The 27,152-nt window shown below is 27.1% G+C and overlaps 2 protein-coding genes across 6 annotated transcripts in view; one reads left to right on the top strand and one right to left on the bottom strand.

Moving 5' to 3' along the window:
- Positions 1-1,977: 1,977 nt before the first annotated feature.
- On the top strand, positions 1,978-23,174 carry LOC114126402 (xaa-Pro dipeptidase). The gene is made up of 12 exons (XM_027990344.2): positions 1,978-1,996; positions 2,167-2,231; positions 2,367-2,550; positions 6,959-7,150; positions 10,651-10,698; positions 13,511-13,572; positions 13,644-13,688; positions 19,747-20,016; positions 20,562-20,710; positions 21,132-21,427; positions 21,738-21,889; positions 22,886-23,174. Exons 2-12 carry the CDS (start codon positions 2,218-2,220, stop codon positions 22,932-22,934), a joined length of 1,461 nt encoding a protein of 486 aa, XP_027846145.1. The 5' UTR covers positions 1,978-1,996; positions 2,167-2,217; the 3' UTR covers positions 22,935-23,174.
- LOC114126400 (UDP-glucosyltransferase 2-like) overlaps positions 23,073-27,152 on the bottom strand; it is a 34,083-nt gene continuing 30,003 nt past the window's right edge. For all 5 annotated transcript variants that reach the window (XM_027990340.2, XM_027990341.2, XM_027990339.2 and 2 more), the window contains 4 exons: positions 26,202-27,122; positions 24,871-25,084; positions 24,093-24,312; positions 23,073-23,530 (listed from right to left, as the gene is read on the bottom strand). In XM_027990340.2, the coding sequence (XP_027846141.2) occupies positions 23,290-23,530; positions 24,093-24,312; positions 24,871-25,084; positions 26,202-27,122 (1,596 nt within the window). In that variant the 3' untranslated portion in view covers positions 23,073-23,289. The remainder of the gene's footprint in view (positions 23,531-24,092; positions 24,313-24,870; positions 25,085-26,201; positions 27,123-27,152) is intronic.

Below are 27,152 nucleotides of genomic sequence, written 5' to 3' on the forward strand. Positions count from 1 at the left end.
TATACTATCTATTTGAGACTCTACACTGTATATCTAACATATTATAGTCAATAATTGATTAGGGTTTTTAACTTATATTCGAGAGTTTTAAAGTTATAATAGCATTATTTAACCTTTTATTTTAAAATTATGTATTAACTATTAGAAGATAATTTTAACAAATTATCAGAGAATTAAAAATGCCTACCAACTATTTGAAATCCCTAAATGAAGCATTAGAAACAAAATCGATTATAATCTGTTTTTCTGTTATCTTACACAGTTATACATTTATGAGTATTGAGTATTATATACATCCAAGCACAGCAAGTAGTGTAAAATTATTTTCAACTTAAAAATTACGTTACAATTATGTTCCTAAAAATAGTCGATATGTTATTACTTATTATGTTTAATAGGTTATCAATGGACAATGTCTTATTGTGTTTATACTTAATGCTAGCCATTATATTACGTTATCAACAAATGGTGTAATTAACAGACTAGCTAAAGGGCAAAGACAGTTATAATAAATTACTTGGTGTAATATTTTTAATGTTTCAAAAGAATCGCATTTTGAGATATACCTACCTACTTGATTTTTAGTTATTATTTTTAATTGTTTCTAAACTGTAATCCATTGATATATAATTATAAAATGTATAGGCAGGGAATAGAATAATCTGTAGTACAATGTGTGTATGTTAAATTTTTATTTCTGATAAAAAATTGATCTCCCTTAAACAATTCCTGGCCTCTATATTTGAACGTGTTCACCAATATTTACACAAGAAAATTAATCTGAAGATTGTCACCAAAAATAAATACAAATAATAATAATATTATGTGGATGTTTACCTAGTATCTATAATCTTTATTGTATATATTATTATTTATTATATGAGTATTGGTATTTAGAAGGTATAGCAATATAGCATTACAGTCGTATTATGGTTACTATTCAATATAATTTCTGTGTTCGTATCTTGAAACACGATTATAATTTAAATTGTTCTTTACAATGGAATTCATTACTTCATAAGATAACATACATAGGTACAGGTATTTTAAAATGGTATTTTCATATTTAAAATCGATTTTCTATTCAGTGTTTTCACTGTGATTGAATTCATTGTACCTACCTATTAATTGTTTGTTACTATTAAAAGCTGTATGGCGCTATCATTTTTATCAAAACTAAATAAATATAAAAAAATTGATATTGTGACGTCAAGGTAATAATTAATATCATTTAATTCAGGTTAAAGGTGAATAACTAAATCATAAAATTGCTATCTGATTTAGAGGTTTTATTAAAATATGTTTACATTTTATAATTGAATATTGAGACTTGAGAGTACCTATAAAGTATAAACCAAAGTTCATTTATGTAAAAACATACATTATGGATGTAATAAATAAAATAATAAAATAAATTTTTTTTATTTTATTTCCACTTCACCCAAAGGTCTGAATGAAGTACTCAAATTTTTTGGTAAATAATAAACAATACAAGTAATTTTGTCCAGAAATCAAATTTAAATATGGAATCATGTGTATGGTACATCTATGATCTAATTATTAGTTTATAGTCTCTATTTTCAACATATTATATTAAGATTATTATGAGAGAAAGGAGTTATAGCTTGATAATGTTTATAGTTTATATCAATTATTAGTTTTTTTATATGAATATGATTTAACTTTTATTTCATTTAATTAATTTTAATAATACCTACTATATTATATAAATTATAATTTAAATATTTTTAGTTTTTTATATTAATAAACTAAACATGTATAATTTTCTACCAAAAATATTATATTAATAATTAATATAGTAGGTATTCTCCTTTATATTAGGTAAATTTGATAAAATTACCAATATATCTTATTTTTTTTATAGTTCGTTCATATTTTTCACGGCTATAGATAGTATGTTATCTAATATCTATGACCGTGATATCTTTTTATCGTTATCACTTATCAGTGACGTTGGTACTTCTGTTATCATAGAGTAAGTATTTAAATAAATATTAAATTCAAAATTGTTCCTATTTTAATTTGTAAACACCAATTACCCATTAATTATTATTATCTATTGTCTATAATTGTTAATACTTAATTGACAATTGGTAATAGTTAATTGGTGGACATACTACTAAAAGTGATTTGATATTTTAAAAGGTAAAATATACCTAGGTTTCATTGACAGCACTAGTTCAGAAGAATAATACAATGACATGTATCAGGTAATAATTTTGTTGAAATTTGTGTTAGTAACAATGTATTAACATTTTTTATTTCAACAACTGAATAAACATATATTAATTAAGGTTTTGGAATTAATATTTTGTTATTATAAATTTATATTATTAACATATTAGTCAAGATGGAAAATTCAGTTTGGGAGAACATACATTGTCAGTGCCTATGGAACTATATAAACTTAATCGAGAAAGACTTTGTAAACGTCTGTCAGAAGTTGTGGATAAGGATGCTTATGTACTATTACAAGGTGGATCAAATGTATCCCATTATTGTACTGATGTGGATTATGTATTTAGACAGGTTAGTTTATTTTGTTTGACATAAAATAAGTAATGCATTTTTAAATTTATTAATCATAATTATTTATGGATTTTTGAAATTGTTTTTCTTTACCTACAACAATACATTTATTTATTTACATGTATTTATTTATTAGTTTTCAAATTAAATATAGGGCTTGGCCCAAAGTACAGTAATAGGTATTTACAAATAGTATGGGTTTAGTAAAAGTAAAACAAATTTGGTAACAAAATTACCACAGAAATGAAGGATGGCTGTTAAGAGGACTTCATACCTGTATACATTGTTTCCATTATTTGAGCTTAAAATATAGCATATTTGGGTTCAGCGGAATTAATTTTATGCTGTTAGCTTTTTTATTAGATTCAGTTTATCTATTATCAAACTTAAATTTAATGATATTATCTAGGGCATCTTATAGGTTTTTATTGAAATTTTAATTTTAAGTTAGTTATAGTTATGTAAAATATTAAAACTTTAAAATGCTTGTAACACACTTAAAAATTAAAATATCAATAAAAGTCTATGAGATGCTCTAAATAATAAGTATGATAATATGTAAATTGACTATATTAAGATTAACAGCATAAAATTGATTCTGCTGAACGCAAATTTGCTATGTTTTATAGTTGTAAGGTGGATACAACACACATGGGTATAATATCTTCTTAACAAAATACATATACTTAATGTATTATGTAATATTTCAATTTGAGTAGTTTTATTTTTAAATTTAATACATTTGATTAATGATTATTTATTTGAATGCATATAATTTATTTTATCTATACTTTTAATGTATATTATTAAGTTTTATTCTAAGTATAAAAATATTTGGGTCACATGGTTACAGTCCCTTAATATATCTGATTTGTTCTAAATCCATAACAAGAAATTCCATTCTAGATTATCTTACTACTCAAACCAAATAATCTCAAAACAGTATTAAAAATTAATAATAATAAATAAATTGTATACATGTTTTTTTCATAAAAATACTATTTTAGTAAAAATTATATGAATTTAAATTGGAAAAACTTCATTAAATATATAGGCATAATATTTGTCAAACATCTAAAATGAGGACTTAATGTATATCAAAAATGTAATAATATGTAGGTACCTGAAAATTCTTTTATATATTCAAAGAATTATGAAATATTTTAGATATCAATAGGATGCATATATCTTGCTATTGTACAATCTATATTGACGTATCACATATGGTCTTATTGTGCTAGGGTCAGATTACAAAAATGCTTTTGAACCGCTTAATATAGTACAAAGAATGGTAATTAAAATTATGCTAAAATATTATTATTGAAATAATTATTACACAGATGACTTATTCAAAATGATTATTACTCATACTATTGAAATAAACTATGTGGAAAAATGTTGATTATAGAAATATTTGTATAAAAATAGAACAAATTTTAAAGAGCAAAAATATAAAAAACAAGAAATACTAGCAATTAACATTTAATACTAACAGCCAAATACCACATTAATTATTATTATTTTTTTTAATATAAGAATTAAACTTTTAATATGGTATAAAATATTATTCAAAATAAATTAAGATATCAAAACTAATAAAATCGTATAAAAAAATGTATATGTAATTATTATAAAATTAAATAATCTAATTAAGTAGGTAGTAAAATTATCATGAAAAATTGTACTAATGTTTATATTTTTTAATTTTATTTAGATTCTATATAAAAATGAATTTTATAAAGTAATGGTGAACTCCATACTCTCATCACAAGTGTTTTATTTAAAAAGAATAGTCATCAAGTAATAATATATGTATAAGATATTTTCCAGTTTTAAATATAAATACTGAAAGTATCTTGAAGTAAAACACATTATAAAACTGATAGGTAACTTAAATGTTTAATGAGGCATGTGACAGGTGTCAGGTGGGTAAGGTAAATTGTGAAGAGTTTGGTGAGTATCCAAAATTATGTGTACATAACATATAATTAAATATTTCACTAGAAATTGCAATAGGTACCTACATTTTATTTTCAATCAGTTAAAAAATTATTCATACTATTCATATAGATTTCAGTAGTTTTTCCTTTAAACATACATTAAAAATGTATGTATTTTATATTTATTATTTTTTATTTGTATAATACTTCAAGTATTGTAAGTATTAACAACTATAATGATTATTTTCAATATTAAAAATAGTGAATGATCATTGATTGATATTACAATTTTAATATCAAAGTGAATCATGAATTTACTAGATCAATACCTATGTTAAGTATTTATTTGTTTTTAGAATAGGTATGACTGTATGAGGTTTTTGAAGAATGAAATTGACTAATAGGTAGGTTATAGGCTCTGGGAAAGCATCAAATTTATTATCAATTTTTTTATTTTGTTTTCTGAAGCAAAACATTTTTTTAAGAATTTTTATTTATAATAATTGAATTCCAAAAAAGTAATTTCTCATTAGTGTTTAAAGTTTTGGTGTGTAGAGTTGTAGACCAACGTTTTGGGGGTAAGCAATAAGCATTACGAGAAATTTAATGAAAAATATTCTAATTTTTTAATATCTTGCTTTGGAATATGAAATAAAAAATGTTTGTTATTCAAAATAGTTTATGATAATGTTAATAAATAATAATAATAATAATAATAAAAAAAATGATTGTTTTTAAAATTGTTAAACTATTTTAAGAAAATTAATTCAAAAACGTTAAAATATTTTAACATATGTAATAATGAGTGTTAAATATAAACCCGACTCCATAGGAAATAATTTAATTTAATTACAAAAATATTAACTGTTGTAAAGTTTATATGATCTATGTAGTAATTACATATTACATAGGTACAATATTTAACGACCAAATACCTCTTCTATAAACAACGTAACAACAACAACAAAAACAACAACAAATCACAAATGCCTATTAGGTAATGTTTATAATATTTTAGTGGACTGTGGTGGTTAGAATATACACCGAACGTTTATGAATAGACTAAATTATAAGTTGCCTACGTGTGGAAATTCAAGGTTTTTATTTATATATACATATATTATTTTTGTTTACGTCAGTATGTGCCTCTATCGGCAAAAAACATATAGAGATAGATGGGATTTGAGACTAATTGATATAATATAGTTTCAATTATTTAAAAAAACATTATGTTCTTATAATTCATTAATTATATATAAGTGTTACACAATAACTACGTTTGCTGACGCACATCGAAAACGTGTATAATGCATTAATGCATATTATAGGTATATCATACAATAGTATTTATTATTCTTGAAAACAATTAATAACAATTATTTATAATATTTTAAAACAATACTATACGTAATATGTCATACATAGGCCTCAAACTTATAAAGTTTCTAAATGGATATCAATTATTCAAGGAGTAATTATTTACTTAAAGCATTAACAATTTGTGATTTTTGGTAGTGATTAATACTGATTAAATTTAACTGTTAATTAGTGTTAAAAATTAAAAAATTCTATAATTCTTTAAAATACAAATGAACAATTTTATTATAAACTATTTATTTACAAATTTCGACGAAATTGAAGATTTAAACGAAAACCAGTGATTTTAGTTATTCATATTATTCTTAGAGACTTATTCCTTACTTCTACTATAATTTTTTAGTATACATACTCAATGAAATATTTGAAATATTTAGATTAATTTTATACCATTTTTAACATAAACCTATCTATACACATTATTTAACGATATATTGCTATTTAAACTTATAAGTTAATAAATAATAACGCACGTAATATTATATGAAATATTAAAATGTTATAATATAATATACGATCAGTTTTTTTGGAAAAAAAAACAGTCCAATTTATTTACTAATAGAAAAATAGCTTACTTATAGCAATGTTATTGTATTATGAAATATTCTTGGATAAAATTGAACATTTTATGTAGAAACTTTATTTTAAATATTAATATGATTTTCTACTCCCTCTAAATCTAGATTTTAATTACTTAAGCAGTTAAGCTATATTATATAATAACTAATAAGTGTTATTAAAAAATAACTATGGAATTTGAACTTTAAACAAATGATATTATTGGTTATATGAAGTTATGACATTGCTATAAATTATAAAATTAAAATCTCAAATCGGTGTCTTCATTTTTGATTCACCTCCGAATATTATATTTTTAAATATGTAAAGATATATGCACTAAAACTTTTTAATATTTAATTTGAAAAATCTCAATTATAACTTAGGTACGTAGAAACAAGAAATACCTATATTAATAACCTTATACAACTTAAAAATGCTACAAAGTTTTGAGTTATTGAATAAGAAATGATATTCATAATAACATATTATTATTGTTTTTTGTTCGTATAATGCCTTCATTTTGGTTTTAGGAACCCTATTTTCATTGGACTTTTGGGGTCAGCGAACCCGATTGTTACGGCCTGATACAAGTATCCAGCGGCGAAGCGCATTTGTTTTTCCCGAGAGTTGAAGAGGCGCACACAGTATGGTTGGGCAAACCGTTGTGCTTAGATGAATACAAATGTCGGTATAAGGTCAACTATGCATCTTACGTGGACACGGTAATAAATTATCTTATATTATAAAACTACAATTGGTTTCTATATGTTTATCCTAAAAAGTTATGCCAGGTGCATCATCCCGCTGACAAGATTAAATTATTGGTACCTATGTCTAAAGCACTTGCGCGAAACACTATTAACAGCGTCATCAAGATATTCATTAGAAAAATATAAAAATGTTAACAGTTAAAACCTGATAAACATTACAAATATACGAGTATTATATTTAAATACTCAATGTTTTTATCTTTAGTAGTTTTTATTTTTCATCAAAATAATATAACTAATATAAGAATTAATTATAATATAGCTAGGTAGTCGGCTAATTACGATCTTTAGTCGTAAACTCTGTGATCTCTGGTGGACCTTTAACACTTGTCTAATGGCCTTATATGGTGATTTTAGTAATTATTATTTTGTCTATGTGGATATAGTTTATCTTCCACTAAAATATTTTTTATTTAAGAATTTACAGGTTTTAATAGCTAAGATTATCAGTCAATGGTGTTACAGATATTTTACATTACAAATTAAAAATATTTACCATGTGTGATTGGCTCGTTTACAATATTAAAGTTTGTTAAGTAAATTATAATTAGAAATAAAGATACCTAATAATTGTTGTGGTTTTATTCTCATCGAGAACTTTCTTGGAGAGTTGATGTTTATGTTGATTCCTAACTTGGTCACTTGGATATTCCTTAGCTATGTTTAATTGTGATTTGTGATGATTGTTTGACATATCTATATTGTATGTTGGTGGATTATTTCTTTGTTAGTTTGAAAAGAATTTATAATGAAAGTATGTGCAATTCTTATTTTTAATGGCTATATCATTGGAGGTTAGGTCCCAATGTTCATGTATACGCATATAAGTCTATAAAATGCATTAGAACAGTTTATATATATATATAAATCATATTTTGGTTTTTTTGTTACATCTAGGCGTTTTGATGAATTTATATGGTAGACTTTATTTCTACTACAATAGATGTAATAATTGTCAGTGAAAAAATGATATGTAGACAGATATTATTTATAGCAATTAGAAACATTGTTACTCTTCGGACTCATTCTCGGGGAAGCTCGTTTTATGTTAGATTAATGTTGTAAGTTCGTTTTGAGCTTTTAATTAAATTGAGTGATTTTTGTTAAGTTTTTGAGGAATAAGAAAAGGTTTTCGTAAATGTTCCATTTTTAAATATTATAGTGGACGTGTACTCTGTTGTGATATACCTGCAAGGGTGGCCAAACTTTTTTGGTCACGATCTACTAAAAATATTCTTCATCTTTGAGGATCGACTTCCATTTAATTTTTTTTTATTATCGAATTACTAATTATTAAGAAACATTTAGGACACGTTGCTCTAAAAATAAATTTTAACATGATCGACTATGAAATTGTCCACGATCGACCGGTCTATCACGATCTTCTGTTTTGTCGCCCCTGTGATATACTATGCCATAGGATTTTTTAAGGTATAATAATATGCTACTAGTATAAAATATTGTTTAATGCTCTGATCTTCTTGCAAATAATGTAGATATGAAAGGTGGTTTGAAGTTAAATGTTTCACCAAAAGCCACATTAATCTCTGCCTTCTGGGTAGAAATTTAGAACTTTTTCAAGGTACCAAATTAAACATTTGTTTACTATTTTTAACAATTGTGTGCCTTAAGTAGTTAAGTGTTTAAAAGTGATATTGGTTTATAATTGATAATGAAATCTATTTTTATCGGGTAATTGAGATTGAGGTGATCGTCACTGGTAGAAAAAAATATTGTGTCCGCATCTATATTATGTTATATATTTTTCCTAGAATATTTTATAGCATAATATAATACTGTATAGCCGTATAGGTACCTTAGGTACTTTTTTTTACGATTAACCACTACATGGTATTTATACTTACGATAGACGCGTTAGAAACGCATTGACAATTGACGAAAATAGCACCTTTACTGTATATATCACGGCATCAGCCTATCGCTATTTTCTAGGACGGATGCCCAATTGTGTCGCGTTGTTAACATCGTGTCCGACAAGCAACGCTGAGTGACAACGACCAAAATTATTACAGTATGATCAATAGTAGATGCAAGTTGTGGAGAATTGGAGTAGGGTTTTAAATTTCATATTTCGCTATACCTACGTATAGGCAGGTGTGCTTTGCCTCAACGCATTTTCTATTTTGGCGCCTGTAGGCACGCTAAAAAAAGCCACTGTTTGGGACGTATAAGCGCAAATACTAGGAAACCCAAATTGACTGATTTTTTCAAAAAAAATGTTCTTCCTTTACAAATTTATGTATGTTACATTATTATTTATTTATTATAATAAAATATAATATTAAAATAAATATATTTTTGATAAGCTGTGTTAATATAACTCAATAGTCTATAGAAACAGTAGAGCAAAATTCTTGAATATTACTGCCATTCAAAATGTGATGTATAATGTAAGTCATTGGTGCTTTACATTAGATACACCCTAGTTTTTCGTTTATATGTTAAATGTATACCTTTACGGCTTTACATGATCTTTGTTTTGTTGCAAATTGCCGCCATATAGATTTGTTTTGTCGTATAAAAAATTATCAAAAATAAATATTGTTGACATAAAAAATAAAATAAAAGAACATTACGTTAGTTGTTACTCAAAGGAACTGTTGTACAATAGTTCGTGTTATAAACAATTTTATCTCAAGTATTTTTCATGATATACCTATTTATTTTAAACCTTCCGAGATAAATGAAGTTGTTTAGATTATTGTTTTTGAATACGATTTATACTTTTAAAAATTGTTGTTAATTATTCATATTTTACTTACTCGTTGAATAATAATTTATAATAGAAGATCATCATGTAGTCAATACTATTACTTATAATTATATAATCTCAAATATTTAAAATCAATATTATAGTAACGTGAGATTTTAAAATTGTTTGAATGTAAAAAGTAATAGGTATGATTGCTATAATAATCCTAAAATTAAGATCTAAATTTCTAATAACAAAATTTCTGATCCCAATCGTTTTTATAACGTTTGATTATATAATGTACGATTTGATGTTTTGATATATTTAGTATTGATTATATACCTATTAATGACATAAAGTTAAGCTCAATATTTCAGAATTTTTAATTTGAATCTTATAAAATATTTTTATTGAAATATCAATATAATTTAATAGAAATTGAAATTGCTGTATATTAATAATTATTTAATTAATGTATTGATTATTTGTTTGGTATAATCAATGGTATAACACAGTAATAAAAATGAATATAATTTATAACAATTTAATAATTTTGTGTAATAAATTAAGATTTAATTATTTTAAAGATAATTATAGACAAAAAACACATTTTCTTTGCTCTGATAATTTTGTTATGTACCGATATATTTTGTATTTAACCATTTTAGCACACGCGCACATAGATATTTGTATGGCTGTTTATGATTATAATAATTGTTTGTCTTGTATGTTTTATTAGCTTGCTGAAACATTGAATGCATTGAAACCTTCACTGATATTGACTTTGGTAAGTAAAACCATTTTAACTTAACCATATTTAATTATATTTATTATGTTTAATTTCTGCATACGTCTTATGGGCTGTGTCCTTTACACATATTATATTGAGCAAGATCCGTCAATTTATTGTATCAGTGGTTTTGTATTAAAATTAAATTAGAACAGAAAACAAATGATAATTATATGTATCTATATTGACATTATAATATACTTAATTCATTCAGCATTGTTGAGTAAACCTACTTTTTCGGTAAATCAAACACCACAAATAAATCGTGAATAGATACTGTTACAATATGTCAATATTTAATACTATATAATTATAATATCATTATTTGTATGATGGAAAATTACTAAAATACTAAGTAGGGTATAATTAACGAGCCATTAATAATATTGTCGAATGCGATTTGATCATGTGTAATGTAATATTTTATGTTCCTATATTTAGCCTTATAGGTACTATATGAATGTTTGAAATACTTACTAAGTACTATTTATTTAATATATTTTTATAAATATTTCTATGTTTTCTTATTTTCTGTATAGATGATGGTATTAGTGCCAGTTTTCTTTATTGCCTTAACTAAATTATCGTTTTATTTTTAATGTGTCATACACGCAGCGCATAACATAAATTATTTTATTTGGCGATTAAATATAAATTGTTTACTAATATTTTTGCCATAACTGTTTGCCAATATAGAAATATGTATGACACAATCATTATCACCTTTTTTTCCATTGGCGCTTTCATATAATAACACTATAATAACAATAACACACGAGTTACTAAAGTGGCGTTAACGATAAACAATTTATTTACATTGTTCGTTTATTTACCCTGAGACTAACGATTTATATGTCCTAATTTCGATTTCTTTCATAATCTAAGATCGGTGTGTATACACTATACAATATTAGTTGAATGAACAATGAATATGTTTTAAAAATCGATCGTTATGAATTTAATCAATATAAATGATATTTTAACTTAATAATTAAATGTTCTTAGATATTTATAATTGATATACTACTATATTGTGTTCAAAAAATTTAAGGAATTGATAAAAAAAGTTAAACAATTTTGAACATTTATTGAATGTAAACATGTAGTTGTACTGACTACTGGTTATAGATAAATATATTCTATGTATTGTGAATAATGATTATGATACACAATAAGACATAATATAACCTTGTATAAAATCATCAAACCTAATCTGATTGATAGAGATATTTAAAAATTACTTTTATTTAAACTTTAAACTTTAAAATTCAATAACTATATTTTGGTAGACGATTTTTAATTAGTTACATGGTTAGAATAAAAAATTGGTTATTTGTTTTGGATTTTCATGTCTTGTAAACAGTAGGTAATTGAATTAATTATTGTTATTAAATTTAAATCTTAAGTGATAAACATTTAATATGTTCTAATAAATGGTTAGAATTAAAACTATGATTGACAATTTAAAAAGTATTATTTTCTTTTTACAGATATTTTACATTAAAAGAAATCATTGGGGGTTATCACATATTTTATATTATAATTATATATATATATATTATAATTTTTATATTTTGCAGAATTACAATAAAACTATATGTCATCATGGCCATAAATTTAATTGATTTACCAATCACTTTACATTTTAAATTTACAATAATATACTTAACTATTATCTCTATTTAAAAATACTTTTTATACTTTTATGCTACAATTAAGTTTTGGCGAACCAGTGTAAACAATTTTGTGGGCCTTTATTAAATGTCTCATTAAAAGTTATTATTGTTATTAGTCAAATTTTTTATGACGTTGGTCTTGTGGTATAAATAAAAATATTCACATATTTACTTTTCTAAATGCTCTGTACTCTGTAGTATACATAGTACCATTAATTGCATAATCATTTTAAGTAATATTAAATTTACTATATAACCAATGGTAGCAGGTACATACTTAATAATAAAAAAAAAAATGTAATTAAGTACCTATATAATGTTTTATACTTACAAGTTATAAACAAATAAACATTTACTTTAGAAATATATTAATTATTCATTACCTTAGAGGTTTTATATTCATTCCTTAATAAAGTACCATATATACCTACATCTATCTTATTAAATTGTAGTACTTAGGGAGTAGATAATATAACATAAATATTGATATTACATAAAATAAAATACTTAGCAAATATAAATTTTTAAAAATTAAGAAATATGTATTATACTTTTGTCTAATTAAAGGTTTGAAAGTATGTGTAAGACTTACTTTAGTACAGAAATACAATATTAATAAGTAACAAATATCTTTTTAACTTCATTATGTACCTATTTATCTAAATAATTTTAAATGAAAGTACTTACCTTTAAGCAGGTATTATTTATTTTTCTTGTGGTAATAGTTTAAGTTTAGAATATTTCAAAGGAAATGTTGATAGTTGGTAAATAAATAACAACTAATGTACTATGTTAAACGTATGTTTACAGTTTTGTTTATATGCATTTCTTCAATTTCTTGAGTAAGTTTATATAGTAAAATTTCCCAAAAATTGCATCTTGCTTGAAGTTATATAACAATAATGATTTATATAGACATATAGTTATATAGTTTTAAATAAATATTTTGTAATCGGAATTATAAAAGTTTAGTTTTAATATAATTGCTGTTGCAGTATAATATACATTTTGTTGAATACAATTTTTTTCATTGTTTTTAATAAAAATTCTAGGTACTTAAATTTTTAAAATTAATATAGGTAGTCAATAATTACAATTTATAATACTTATTATTATTATTATTTTTTTTTTAGTATGGAAAAAACACTGATAGTGACTTGACATGCAAAGAAGCACATTTTGAAGGAATAGACAGGTAAAATAAAAATAAAGACAGTTATAAAATATTATATTAATATTAATTATAATGATTTTATTTTAATCAAGGTTCATTTTGGACAACAAAATATTACATAAAATCATTGCTGATTGGTGAGTAAATAAAAACTTTTATAAATTATAGCATACATAGTCTCCAAAATGACATTAACAAGGAGTTAACATATTTTTATATCTATTGTTAATATATTCAGTCAGTTCAGCAGGATATTTAAGTTCCAATATTTTTTCGTAGTTGATAGACATTACATTTAATCCAATTTTTCGAAAATGTCGTATTCTAGTAGTCTCAATACCAATTAAATGCTCTTTTTCCCAGCAATAGTGTTCTGGCAAATGAACTAAAATCGCAGTGCATAGACCAGGATGTTGCTTGAAATTTATGTATCTACTGTTAATTTCAAATTTGTTTGGGTGTACTAAAGCATCAATTATGTAAATACTCATAAGTGGTAGTCGACTTAAAATAGTCGAGTAAGAAATTTTGTAGCCTTGAAAAGTATTTTCAAGAGTACTGTTGATTTCTTTTAAGATTCGTTTTATTCTATAGTCGCACCAAATGCTCTTTGCAAATTTATCTTTGGGTAACATGGGTCCACGATAGTGATCACACTCTAATGTCATACACTGGTCAATCATTTTTAATTTAATTTTTGTATAGTCATTTTTGTCACCATATTCAAATAAATTATGTAAAAATGAAGTATTAAATACACTCTGAACAAAGTTCAATGGATGTTTCTCTAAATAAACGCAAGATAATAATAAATCTAATGTTTCTTGAGTCTTAAAGTTATTAAACTCTTTATTCATTATACTTTCCACTTTAGTCCAAAACTCTAAAGCTGATTTAGGTTTGTAATTAAGCTGACCAAATGGCCAAAATAAATCTCTAAATTGAGAAGGAGTTATATTTGAACCATTCTGAATTATGTAATTGGCACATCCTTCAAAAATATTTTCAGAACGTATATTAAATTTTGAACAGTAGTTCATGATTTCTACCATTAATAAAGGACTATTTATTGTACTGTGTTTGGCTTTTATGTAGCGTTCTAGTGCTCTTATAATACCAATATCCACATAATTGGAATTATTTAACTCGTTTACAATAGAAGTTACATTATTTTCACTCATAGTGTGTATGTTTGTATTAATCCACCTAGATGTAGTCTTTAAGATAATATTTGAATTGCATTTTGTTAATCGTAATGTATACAACATTTCTATCAAGTCATCAGTAGAAAGATAATGCCAAAATCGCTTTAAACATCTCTCTAATAGCTTCATAATAGTTTTTCTACTCTTCTTTAACAAGTGTAATATTCTAAAAACTTGAATTACATTTTTTTCATTTATTTGATCAGATTTGTCCATTATTCCAATCCAAAGTTGGTCTGCTGTTTTGACTTCATTTAATTTAGAAAATGCATCGATTGATCTGCATAAATCATCTATATTAAGTTTATTTTCAGTTACTCGGCATAAAATTTCTTCAGATATTTTATTTTTAAATATGTCAAATGGCAATACTCGAACACGATCAATAGATATTAATTCTAGTATTCCAACAACAGCAGAGTTATTATCTCCTTTCATTATTATTTCTAGAAGTTTTTCTAATATTGGTGTTTTCGTATAATCTATGTTTGGTTTAGTATTTAAAATTGATGACAATTTATTTGATGCTATATGCAATTTAAAGTTTTCTAGTTCTACTATTTTTTTCAGAGCACATAGTGCTACTGCTGGAGTTATTTCATCTAGCATTACTATTTCTAGTAGATCTATTAGTGATTTTACTGAAGAACATTTTTTAAAGCCTCGAATAACATCTACAATTTCTTCATCAGCTTTTTTACGATCTGTTTCATTCTTTAGATTATTTAATTTATTGACTAGTTCGTCATTATTAATGTCTATTACATTAGTTTTAGTACATTCATTACAACAAATTTCATTGCTACATACATTACGTACAATCAGTGGTAGTTCTCTTATTTCACTTCCTTCTTGAATGAGTGCGAACGTATGTCCAAATTTATCAGCTTTATATCTGTTTTGTGTGAGGTTTATCACTTTTAATACATTTAAATAGTTGATTCTATTAAAAAAGAATTGCTGGATTACTATTCTTGACATTTTTAATAAATTTCACAACTTCAATATTTATAGAACTAAATAAATACCAGAAAAACAAACATTATTATAGGTAAGAGTATTTTATGTTTTTATAATTTTGTTAAATTTTTATAACACTATATCACAAAATAAGACATTATTATTAAATGGGTTGAAAATTTCACTTTTTAACTATTAACTATTAAGTATGTAAATATTTTATTTGTGAGTTTTGAGTCGTGAACTTGGAACATTAAATTGATAATAGATGATAATATAGTTATCAGCCCATGGTTATCAGACTAAATATTGTTACCAATTACGGTTATAATGATAGTGTTTGTGGTATTGACCAGTTTGGTTAAAAATGTAATGCTGTGATAACAGCTTGGCTGCTAGATATCACTAGGTACCTTAATATTTCATTGTAAATAAAATATAATTACGTGCACAAATCTTTAGTTTTTGATAGTTTGACACGAATCGTAACGTTCACGACGAACGTTCTAAAAATATTGCATATAATACGTCATAATGTACAATAACTAAAGTGTGTCTTGTATTTCAATACACGTTTGCGAGTAATAACATGCCATATTGTCATTCGTGTGTAGGTACAATATTTGTCATCTGACATTCATTCTATTAATAAGTATCAGTTAAATTCTGGTAGAGTGGCCAACGATTGTTGTTCATAGCACACGATGCCAGTGTTTTTAAGAATATTCAAACTTTTAAACAGGAAAATGACCAGATTAAATATTATACTTGGAAAATCATCGAAATTAAAAATAATTTTGATCGATGTGTAAGTGTAATAAACAGATACTGATATTTTTTCCTTTATTCCTATAAGGGTATACTGAGTGTGGTTACTTATTTAAAAATCTTGACTCGAGAAACATCGCTATTAGAGAAAGGACGTTTACTGGTTTAGCAACAGTAAATTATATATTAAAACTATTAATATTTAGTTACTATTGTCTGTTACTAACAGGCCCTGATTTACGCAAGTGCAGATGGAGCACTTGCACTTGGCCCCCAATTTTGGGGGGCCCCCCGATCTCCGTGAATTGTAGAAAATTTTGTGTATTAAAATTTTTTTTTAAATTAATTATTTTTAATAAATTATAATTCCTATAGACCTTATACTAGTATAAGTCATTCCACACCTCAATAGTCAATACAACATATTAAAATAATAATAATAGAAAATTGTTTGAACATCGGAAATATTTGATACGTAATAACTAATAAGTAATAACTATTTATAGATTTCTTCCAGCCCAGAATTTACAGATAACCCGTCGTTGGTGACGCATTTCGCTCCTACAATTAACATTTTTAAACCATTGGTTTAGATTATTCAGTTATCTACGGAAATGAATAGCGAAAAACATTAATAAATGTTATAAATAAACTAATATAGTTATAGTATTTATAGTACATGAAATAATGTACAAATATTTTATGAGTTTTGGGATATTTATTTAATACTTAACATATAAATATTTTGTTTTTATTATCAATATTTCCCCCTCCTCTCTATATAGATTTTTTTTGGAACATTTTTTTGACTTGTGGTGGTGGGGGTAGGGGGTAGGGGGCCCCCAAAAAAATTGTGCACTTGGCCCTAATTTTATTAAATCAGGGCCTGGTTACTAATAATAATAAGTAGCATAAAATAAGTAATGATTATAGAAACAAATTTAGTTTATTAAACTTTTATTTTGTTATTGGATTAAGCGTCAATGTACTCATATGATATTTGAATGAGTTGATTGTTAAACGTTTATATTATAGTTGTTTAGTTATAACGAATTTGTTTAAAATAAAAATATAAATATGTAAAGTTTATAATATATGCTATTGTTTTATTGACTGTGTTTTTTCTAAGCTGTAGTTACCTAAAAAAATGAACGAGAGGGTTAATTATTATTTAATACTTTAAAACTAATTGATTTTTCGTTATAATTGTTGTGACCACTGCCCATATTAAGTAACTTAAAGATTAAGTTTATTTATTAAACATATAAAAAAAAAATATGAATGATTTTGAACATTCGTTCAGATTTCAGATCATAGTCTTATGTAGATCTTGATTTGTATACTCGTGAGCAGATAAATTTAGACCATTTTTTATTGTTTTTAAAATTTTTCCTAAAACGTCCATTGAATATTCAAAGTATTCCTTTACTCTTTATTCTTCTATACATAAATATTTTTTACAATATTTGGATTAAAACTAAAATACAAATAGTAATTGAATCATTTTTTTTTTAATTTTATAGCAGTATGTATGACGTATTCTAGAAATTTTGAAAAATACACTCTGAAATATGACTATTTCTAGGCAAACCGAAGTTTGTTCAGAACTGTTTATCATAATTTATCATAGTTATTTTGTTAATTTTTATAAGCTCAACAAACTGAAGAGTTTTATTTTTGTGTAAGTATAAGTACATGATCGTTGGTTTTTTGACAAAAAGGAAAGAATTGGAAACGTGTATCTGTTGTTTTAAAATTATTTATTATGTATGTATAATAGAATATAAAGTAATAGAAGTTGTTTTTCATTGGAATAGAAATTATAATGACGTATCATATTATCACTAGGTATTCATTTTAAAAATTATCTATATATGTATTATGTATATAGTTGCAAAATAATTTAGTCGTATGGTTTTGTTTGTGGTAAATTGTTTTGTCATAAAATAATTTTATTATTTTTAAAATCTTAGTCCCCTTTATGAACTTTAAAAATATTGATTAAAACCTTAAAATACATTCTCAAAATATTTTTATTAATGTGCATATTGTGAGTATTAATAGTAATACTGTAAATATTTTAGTATAGCCAAAAGTAAAAAATAAAATTACAATGTAATTAATAATATCTAATAGTACCTACTGGTTTTATATTAGTAATTTATTAAATCAATGCTAATAGTAATAATTAATTTTAAATTAAGTTATAATTTCTTATAGGTACATGATAATATGATATTATCAACAGGATGTTACCTATGCATGTGTTATCTTTGTCTTACAAACGTATGGCATTACTATTTTGTGTTCTTCAGAACTGATTATGTTGTTAGTTTTAAGTGAATTGACCTATTATCTAAGTTAAAGATAAGTACATAATCTATTTTTAAGCGTTAATTTTTTTTGATATTTTAAATTAGATATTAGCATAATGTGTATTGTAATATTTTACATACTCATATACCTTCTTTGATTAAAAATTAAAATATACAAAAAAATCAACGTTCAGGCATAGATAATTTTTTTTATCTTTAACTTTAATAATAAATTAATTCACTCTAATAAAATACAATTGATTCTGATGAATGCAAATTTGCCATGCTGTATAACGTACATATTTTGTTACCTATTTTGTAAGACATACATTTTGGAGACAACACAAAGATAGCAATGATTTCTTAAACGTTTTAAATGTTTTATCGTAGATACTTGATAATGCATATTATATTTATATAATAGTATTAGTGACTTAATATTTTATTTTAAATTATCATATAGTAACTGATATTCTTTAAAAAAAATTTGAACATTCTAAACAAACAATAATAATAATATATTCTAGTGGTGTTGACCGTTTTATTAGAACGTCATAATCATTTGCGAGTTTAATTTGCCTATACTTTTTATAAATCGATATGCAACCCTGATCATTATAATTATAATTTATAATTTTAAATAGTTACATCATTATCAGTGGTACAAAGTACAAATATTATCCTTACAAAATTACTTTGGGAAAAATCTATCTAATTTTTATTTTGTCCTATGAATTAATAACCATTTATTAGTATATGTCGTAAATGTATAATATATATTAGGCATGTGTATAACTTGTATAGGTATATCTACAATTTACCAGATTAGGCAATTTTAATAAATTTTAATGTTTCAAACTCAACGTGTGTAATATGCTTATTCGAAGTATATTATCTGAATATGTAATATCATAGGTAGATACTTACACGTTATTTGTTTGTTTCAGTCGTGTTATCAAAACTGACTATGAAAAAGAAGTTATGAGGTATGCGACGAAAGTTACTTGCAATGCTCATAAGTCTGTGATGGCAAAGTGTAAGCCAAACATGTATGAATACCAATGTGAAGCAAACTTCCTGCATTACGCATATTATGTCGGTGGGTGCAGGCATGTGGGCTATAACAACATATGTTGTTCAGGCCAAAACGGCGCCATTCTACACTACGGACACGCCACCGAACCCAATTCTAAAGAGATCCGTGATGGTGACATGTGGTATATAACACTATAATATTAAAATTAAAAAAAATACAATATTAGATTATATTTATACATATACATTTTGAAGCTAGACAATTTGTTTAAAACTTTTATCTGTACTTATTAAATAATGTTTAACTATCTATATATATATATATATAGTACTATATACTTTATAGTAAAGACGAAGAATACAATATTTGTAAAAATAATTGGCGATTCTTATCGCTTATTGTAATTTTTTTATACGTTCTACAATACAGATACAAAATCATGTAGAATTAGCATAATATAGTGTATAGGTATGCTGTATGCGTCAGAAATTGAATAAAAAATTTAGTGTCTGACATCAGTGCTACGATTATATTATATAGGACACAAAGAATATTGTATGAAATCAATACGGATAAAATTTAATAAATATGTAAATCTCAAGATTTCTTCTTGTATTTTATGCAACGTATTGTGTTGATAATCTACTATAGTCATTATGTTTTACGATTAAATATTATATTAGTCATAATAATAAATATATTGGACCTGTGTTTGTTGGTTTTTAGTCTGTTCGACATGGGAGCAACGTATAGCGGTTATACAGCAGATGTGACAGTTTCGTTTCCAGCTAATGGAAAGTTTACCGATGATCAACGCTCAATTTACAACGCTGTGCTTGCGGCTAGCCGTGCTGTGATGAACGCCATAAAACCAGGTATACATTTATTATGCTGTTTATGTGGGTTCACTCGAATTATTCCGGATTGACCTTCAACTTGGCCACCATAATATATTTTTTTTAATGAAGGTTACCATTGATTTTTTTTTAGATTTTAAAATTATCATTCACTCAAATTAGGCAGTTGACCCTTTGGTATTTGTATTGTCTCTGACTTTTTTTTGTTATTGGCGTAAAGATTAGTGGCTGTAATACATTAACTTGTAACCAAATAATTGTTTATCATTATTATTATTGATAGCGTAATGTATAATGTCAATATTTTAATTGATTTAATTCTTTTATTTAGTTCTTTTTCTTTTGTTAAAATTAAGAAAAATTATGATTTACACTTAATTAGCTGTAATTGTTAACGTGCTTCGAGACATATATTGTAATAATGTGATTTTGATTTTAGGTGTTTCCTGGGTGGACATGCACATATTGGCTAATAAAGTCACTCTAAGAGGACTGCGCGAAATCGATTTAGTTCGTGGCGACGTTGACGAAATGTACGAAGCCGGTCTCGCTGCAATATTCCAACCACACGGGCTGGGGCATCTACTGGGAATCGATGTGCACGATGTTGGTGGTTACTTGGAAGGGCACCCAGACAGACCGTTAAAGCCAGGTGTCAAGGCCCTGAGAACGGCCAGAAATTTGGAAGTGGGCATGGCACTCACTGTTGAGCCGGGATGTTATTTTATCGAACCGGTATAACAATAAATTTTTTGAAATCTGTTTTCAGTTGTGTACACTATAATGCACCCACAACGTTTTACAAGTTTTTTAGTTGTAATGTACGTGGAATAGTGACTATTAATATAGACGGAGGGGAGGTTGGAAGTAAGCCCCTTGCCGAAATTTTTTGGACTTGAAAGTTTATTTTGAAATGCTTTGTTTTTATATAGCCAGAGAAGGTTACCCAATTTATATATTTAACCTCTTCCCAATTGTATTTCTCAGCTTATCTATACTTAGAAACGAAACTACGGTTTTAAATTTTGTCATGCGAATGTTTCAGCTGTTGAAACGGGCTCTTAGTGATCCAGCATTGTCAAAGTTTTTGAACGAAAAAGTGCTGAAACGGTTTTGGAAATTTGGCGGCGTGCGCATTGAAGACAACATTTTTGTCACTGAACGTGGAATCGAAAACTACACTCCAGTCCCAAGGACGTAAGTATATATAGTATATCTTTTTGTACTTTTGTTGATGAAACATCGATGTATATTTGAGTTTTGTTATTTACCGGTGTAGAAAAGGACCGCGCGATCTGTATATTATTATACAATAGCGGGCGTTGAATCAATATTATTAGAATAAAAAAAATCGCTTGCTGTTGTGTTGAACGATGAATAATTATAACTATAGGATCAGATATTTTATAAACATTGCAGGTATATGTTTTTTTTTGCAACATCCCTTTAAAAATTTATTTAGTAGGTTATATTCACGAATCCACCTAATATTGACACAAATGATCTATTTTTTATTCTGTATATTTTTGCATATTTTAAGAACAATGCGTATTATTGAATATTTTAACCATAAACAAAAAAAATGCATGTTTTATGGTATATATAAATGGAAGTAGTGTAAAAGGTTAGATACCACTTCATATCATTATACGTTTCTAATTTAAATTTTATAAAATCAGTAGTTTTATGAAATTTGTTGAAAACGCTATACATTTGCTTAAAAATAAGATTGACGAAAATTAATTTAGCTTACTCATAAAATAGGTACACGTATTCAATTGATTTTAAAATTATAATATGCTACTTTTTCATTTGATGATAGTGTGGATGTAATTGGATAGTTCATTGTATATTTTATTATATATTTTGATTGCATATTATTTTAACAAAATTAAGTGCTTGTTTCACTATTTTATATTGCATTGAAATTCCTAATTCTAGTTGTTAAATAAGTTATCAATGTTTTCGATTTGTTGAAAAGCGAATAATACATAATTTTAATTCCATTTCCCATATTGTAGTCTGTATCAAACTGTTATTGACGGTTAGGCAGGGCAAATTTTCTTTATTATTACCTTATCGTTGCGGAAATACAGAGAAGAAACTACAAAAGTCGATGTATCATTAACTGTGTACATTAACTATACAGTAGGAAATGCTAATTTATGTGTTTAATTCGTTATTTTGTGTTAGTGTTGAAGAAATCGAAGAGTGGATGAGTAAAAAAGAAATGGTCGCTTAGATCTATGTCGTCGAAATGATACGTTACACTGTTTAATTTTATTCATTGTTTAACAATTATTATTTATTTTAATCTAATAACCAAAAGTAATATGTTAAAAAAAAATTATACTTATTTTCAGAATTATTGCTCAATATATTTATGTTATATACAGTTTATTATATTATTATGGATGTATAATATTGTAAAAATTACATTTTAATTGCTGTGATAAACTTAATAAATTACTTAAATATGGTATGAGTATGGTATAGTAACAAAATGTATTATATTAATTATTTTTACGATAATATGTACATTTTAGTTTCGGGTTTAATACATTTTATCAATCACATCACGAGTGTGTTATAATATTTTATTGTATACATTTTTTTATTTGGAACGCTATGTAAAATAAAAATATAAGAATTGACAGTCCGACGCCGATTACGTCTAACAAAAAATATTGATAAAAATCATAATCTATTGCTGGAGATGCGTTGTTGGTCGCATTGCCTTGCCTGATCACGTATTCGGTCCAAAACACGGCTGTTTCCAGTGCACTTGTTGGCCTGTCTCTGAATCTTGCAGACAACTCGGAAGTCTTTGACCGGTATCTTAAATCAATTTCACATAGTTATAATATAATTATGTTGATACCTGATAAGTAATGATCAAGTGCAAAAATAATTTGTGATAGAATGTATTTTAGTGCCGTGATTTTAGGGGTTTCCTTAGATTTGAGGAATTTAAATACAATACTTATTATTCTTGCATGTGGTGATAAAGGAGTGTTATTTTTTATGGTTAGTTGATACTTGTTTTGCATTTATATTATTTACATACATAAATTATTAATCTAACCTTTCGCTTGAAGTATTAATTAATTGTTAATGAATGGAATAATAATAATATAAAAAGTAATTCGTTTCGGTTCACTGGTTGGTAATATGGAATGGTCAAAATGAAAATATTAGATTTTAAGTAGAGACATTAATGTGTTGATATTATTAAATAATATGTGATTATTTTTTGTCTGTAGGCACTTTATAGTTGAAAAAATTTATACATTTTCAACTTTAAGGAAGTTTTGTAAGAGGAGGTTTTTTGTTAGACGACGAGGTTCTCACAACGACACAACATGTAACTAAGTATGAATTATATAAGATAAAGGCTCACTTGCTATCTGTGACGATGGCTTGTATGCTTTTGATCAGTTTTTGTGCGGTTATCTGTCGGTAGTTGAGTCTGATGGCTATACCTTTTGCAACACAGTTGGCGACGTTCGACTGTTGATCGCCGAACACAGGTACGCCAATCATTGGCACTGCAAAGTGTACAGCCTCCATAACTCCCATAAGGCCACCGTGAGTTATGAACGCCTTGATGTTCTTGTGACCTGTGTAAACACAATTATAGTACTATAATATAAATTGTACGTATTTATAATATATCGTGAGGACGGAAGTTGTGTACTAAAAATAGCCTATCTACAACGCCGTATGATCAAAATATTTATTTATTTATTGATAATGTAATTTTATCCCTAGTGGCGTATTATAAATTATAATATAATACGAACTTGGAATTAAAGCGTTTGTTATGACGTGTTAGAATTACTCAGTTTGTGACGATAGGAAAATTAACCCTTTTCCGTTTTAAAACAAATGTATACCTAAAACTCTAAAACGGTCGATCTTAGTGATATGGCTGTTCAATTTGAAAATTTCAAAAACAGACTTGTAAGTTTTATTTAAATCATTTAGTGTATTTATTTATGCCAAATATTGTATGGTTTTAAATTTTTTTAATGTAGATATGGGAATGTGGAATTAATTCGATGACCTCGTAGTTTTGCTCAACGAATAGTAATAAAATAATGCATTTTAATTATATTTTTTAGTTGATATAGTATTCAATTATCAGTTAACGACTGTGTTTCTGTCGCGAGTCTTACTCAGAATCTGTTGTTGGGGCATCCACTTGGACACTTTAATCCGTTTGGATACCAGTTCGCCCTCGTATTTCCATAGTACACAATATGGCAGTGCTTCGAAAGCTTGTACGAATGCCGTTGTGAATTGAGCTGGAAACGACGATCCTTTTAACAACGAACCAAAAGACACGTAAATGACGCCTTGATCACACGAATCGCAGTAATCTGTCCATTCCTATTGCACCACCAACACATTAAAACAATAACACCGTTGAAACGTAAATATATGGTTTGTGACTATAATTATTAATAGTGAGCTTACAACGTAAACTTTACGTATTTTATTACGAGAAAAAAATCTGCGTTATAATGTATGTTATAATATATCTGGGTTTTTTACAATTTTTTTACTCGTTATCTGGTTAGCCATATCTATTGATGTGTATTATGTTACTACAACTTCTAAATACCTTATAGATGTCTCATTAAAAAACGGTTAACTAATTATATGATTTATATAAACGTATTTTATCAACATGATTACTTAATTTAATTTATATAATAATTAATAACTCATTTTGTTCACAACCCAGATGTATTAATTAATTAAATGAAATATTTGTAAATTGAAAAATTCGATGTATAATCTATGACTTTGAATTACTCAAAAGATCTGGGTTTTTGAATATCCATAAAATCGATCCATTTACGGATTGTGCGTTTTGAAACTTGAATCTATTAACACAATTCAAGATATCGTATACAAAATTAAACTCTGCAGTGATTCATAATACGATCAGTTTTGAAATTTTTAACATTGATTCCCCCATTCTTAAAAATTATATTGTTTTTAAAAAAGTACTTACTAGAGTATTGCATTTTATAAGTGTAATATTCCCACAACATAAAAACATACAATAAAAATAACGATTATATACACATTTTATATTTTTTATTGTAAGTTTGCCTTTTTTATGATTTGTTATAAGCGTTACTGAGGATTTCTACGATTGAATGTATAATATGATATTCGTAAATTGATAAACATACACTTGAAAGCACTATACTATAATGTCCGATAAACCTTGTAACACCGCAGACCGTATTGTTAAATCGCTTCGTAAAATAACCCGGCATTAAAAACAGCGATTTCAACAGATACCTCAAATATTTCTGGCGACAAATGGAATTTTGTTTTCGATCAACTTATATACACAACGCGGACGATAGAATAAATCAGCTATTTTTTTGTTCTGAATACAACTCAATATTTTGAACTTTTTTACAACTACTGCTGTTTCCCTCGAGATTCGGCACGACAAGAGTTCATCGTATATATTATAAGTGCTTACGTTCGCCACGTAGTTTTCAAGTTCCGCGGGCTGTGCGATGTGCAAGCCGCCCACCTCTATCGCGTTGGGCACCGTCGGACGGGGCTGCGACAGACTGTGGTGGCCGTTGACCAGCACGAGCGCGGTGCGCCGGCGCGCGATTTCCGGAACGGGCGGCGTATCGTGGCCGAAGTGCCGCCGGACCAGTTCGGTGGACGGGCCGTCGGAGAAGGCGTGGTAGCCGACCGCGCCGAAGTGCGTGGCCAGCGCGTTGATCAGCCGCTGGACGAACGACATCTCGTGGCCGATGTACTCGAGCAGGTGGTTGACCAGGTACGCGGGGTTCTCCGGGTTGGCCACGCGCCGGTTGAGCTGCGGCGAGTAGTCGGACGTCCGGACGGACACGAGCGGCGCGTCGTACGCGTGCGCGAACGCCGCGAAACAGTCGGTGGAGAACGCCTCGGCGAACACCACGTCGAACGCGCGCGGCTCGCGGATCAGATCGCGGACCAGGGGATGTTGGAAAGTGGCCTCGCACACCCTGTGGTTCATCTGGCACAGGTCCCGGAGCCCGGTGATCGGGTTCACGCGGTGCTCGAACTCGTCGGTCACGCTCAGCTGGCTGATGACCGGCGGCAGCGCGTCCGACACGTCCAAGTCTACGTATCGACCTAAGCCGTCGCCGTCACCGCCGCCGCCGCCGCCTTTGCGTCGCGGGAACGGGCTGATCACGGTCACGTCGTGACCGCGTCTGGACAAGGCGACCATCAGCGGTTCGACCATGGTGAAGTGACTGTGGCCGTTGTACGGGAACACGGCCAGTATTCGGGCACCGTTGGCCGCGGGCGTACACATCATCAGCGACAAAACCGTCGTAACCGTCATCGTCAGCGCTGCCGCCCGACGACCGGTGACTGGTTTTACGATTGCAGCAGTCGTCATCTGTGGAAATATAATAATATTTATGTTATT

This window comes from Aphis gossypii, chromosome 3 (assembly GCF_020184175.1).
Source record: "Aphis gossypii isolate Hap1 chromosome 3, ASM2018417v2, whole genome shotgun sequence".
Classification (NCBI taxonomy): domain Eukaryota; kingdom Metazoa; phylum Arthropoda; class Insecta; order Hemiptera; family Aphididae; genus Aphis; species Aphis gossypii.

Coding starts and splice junctions, on each gene's coding strand:
- LOC114126402 (XM_027990344.2), top strand. Junction 13,573..13,643: donor CATTTTGAAGGAATAGACAG/GTAAAATAAAAA, acceptor ATTTTAATCAAG/GTTCATTTTGGACAACAAAA. Junction 20,711..21,131: donor GATGAACGCCATAAAACCAG/GTATACATTTAT, acceptor TTTTGATTTTAG/GTGTTTCCTGGGTGGACATG.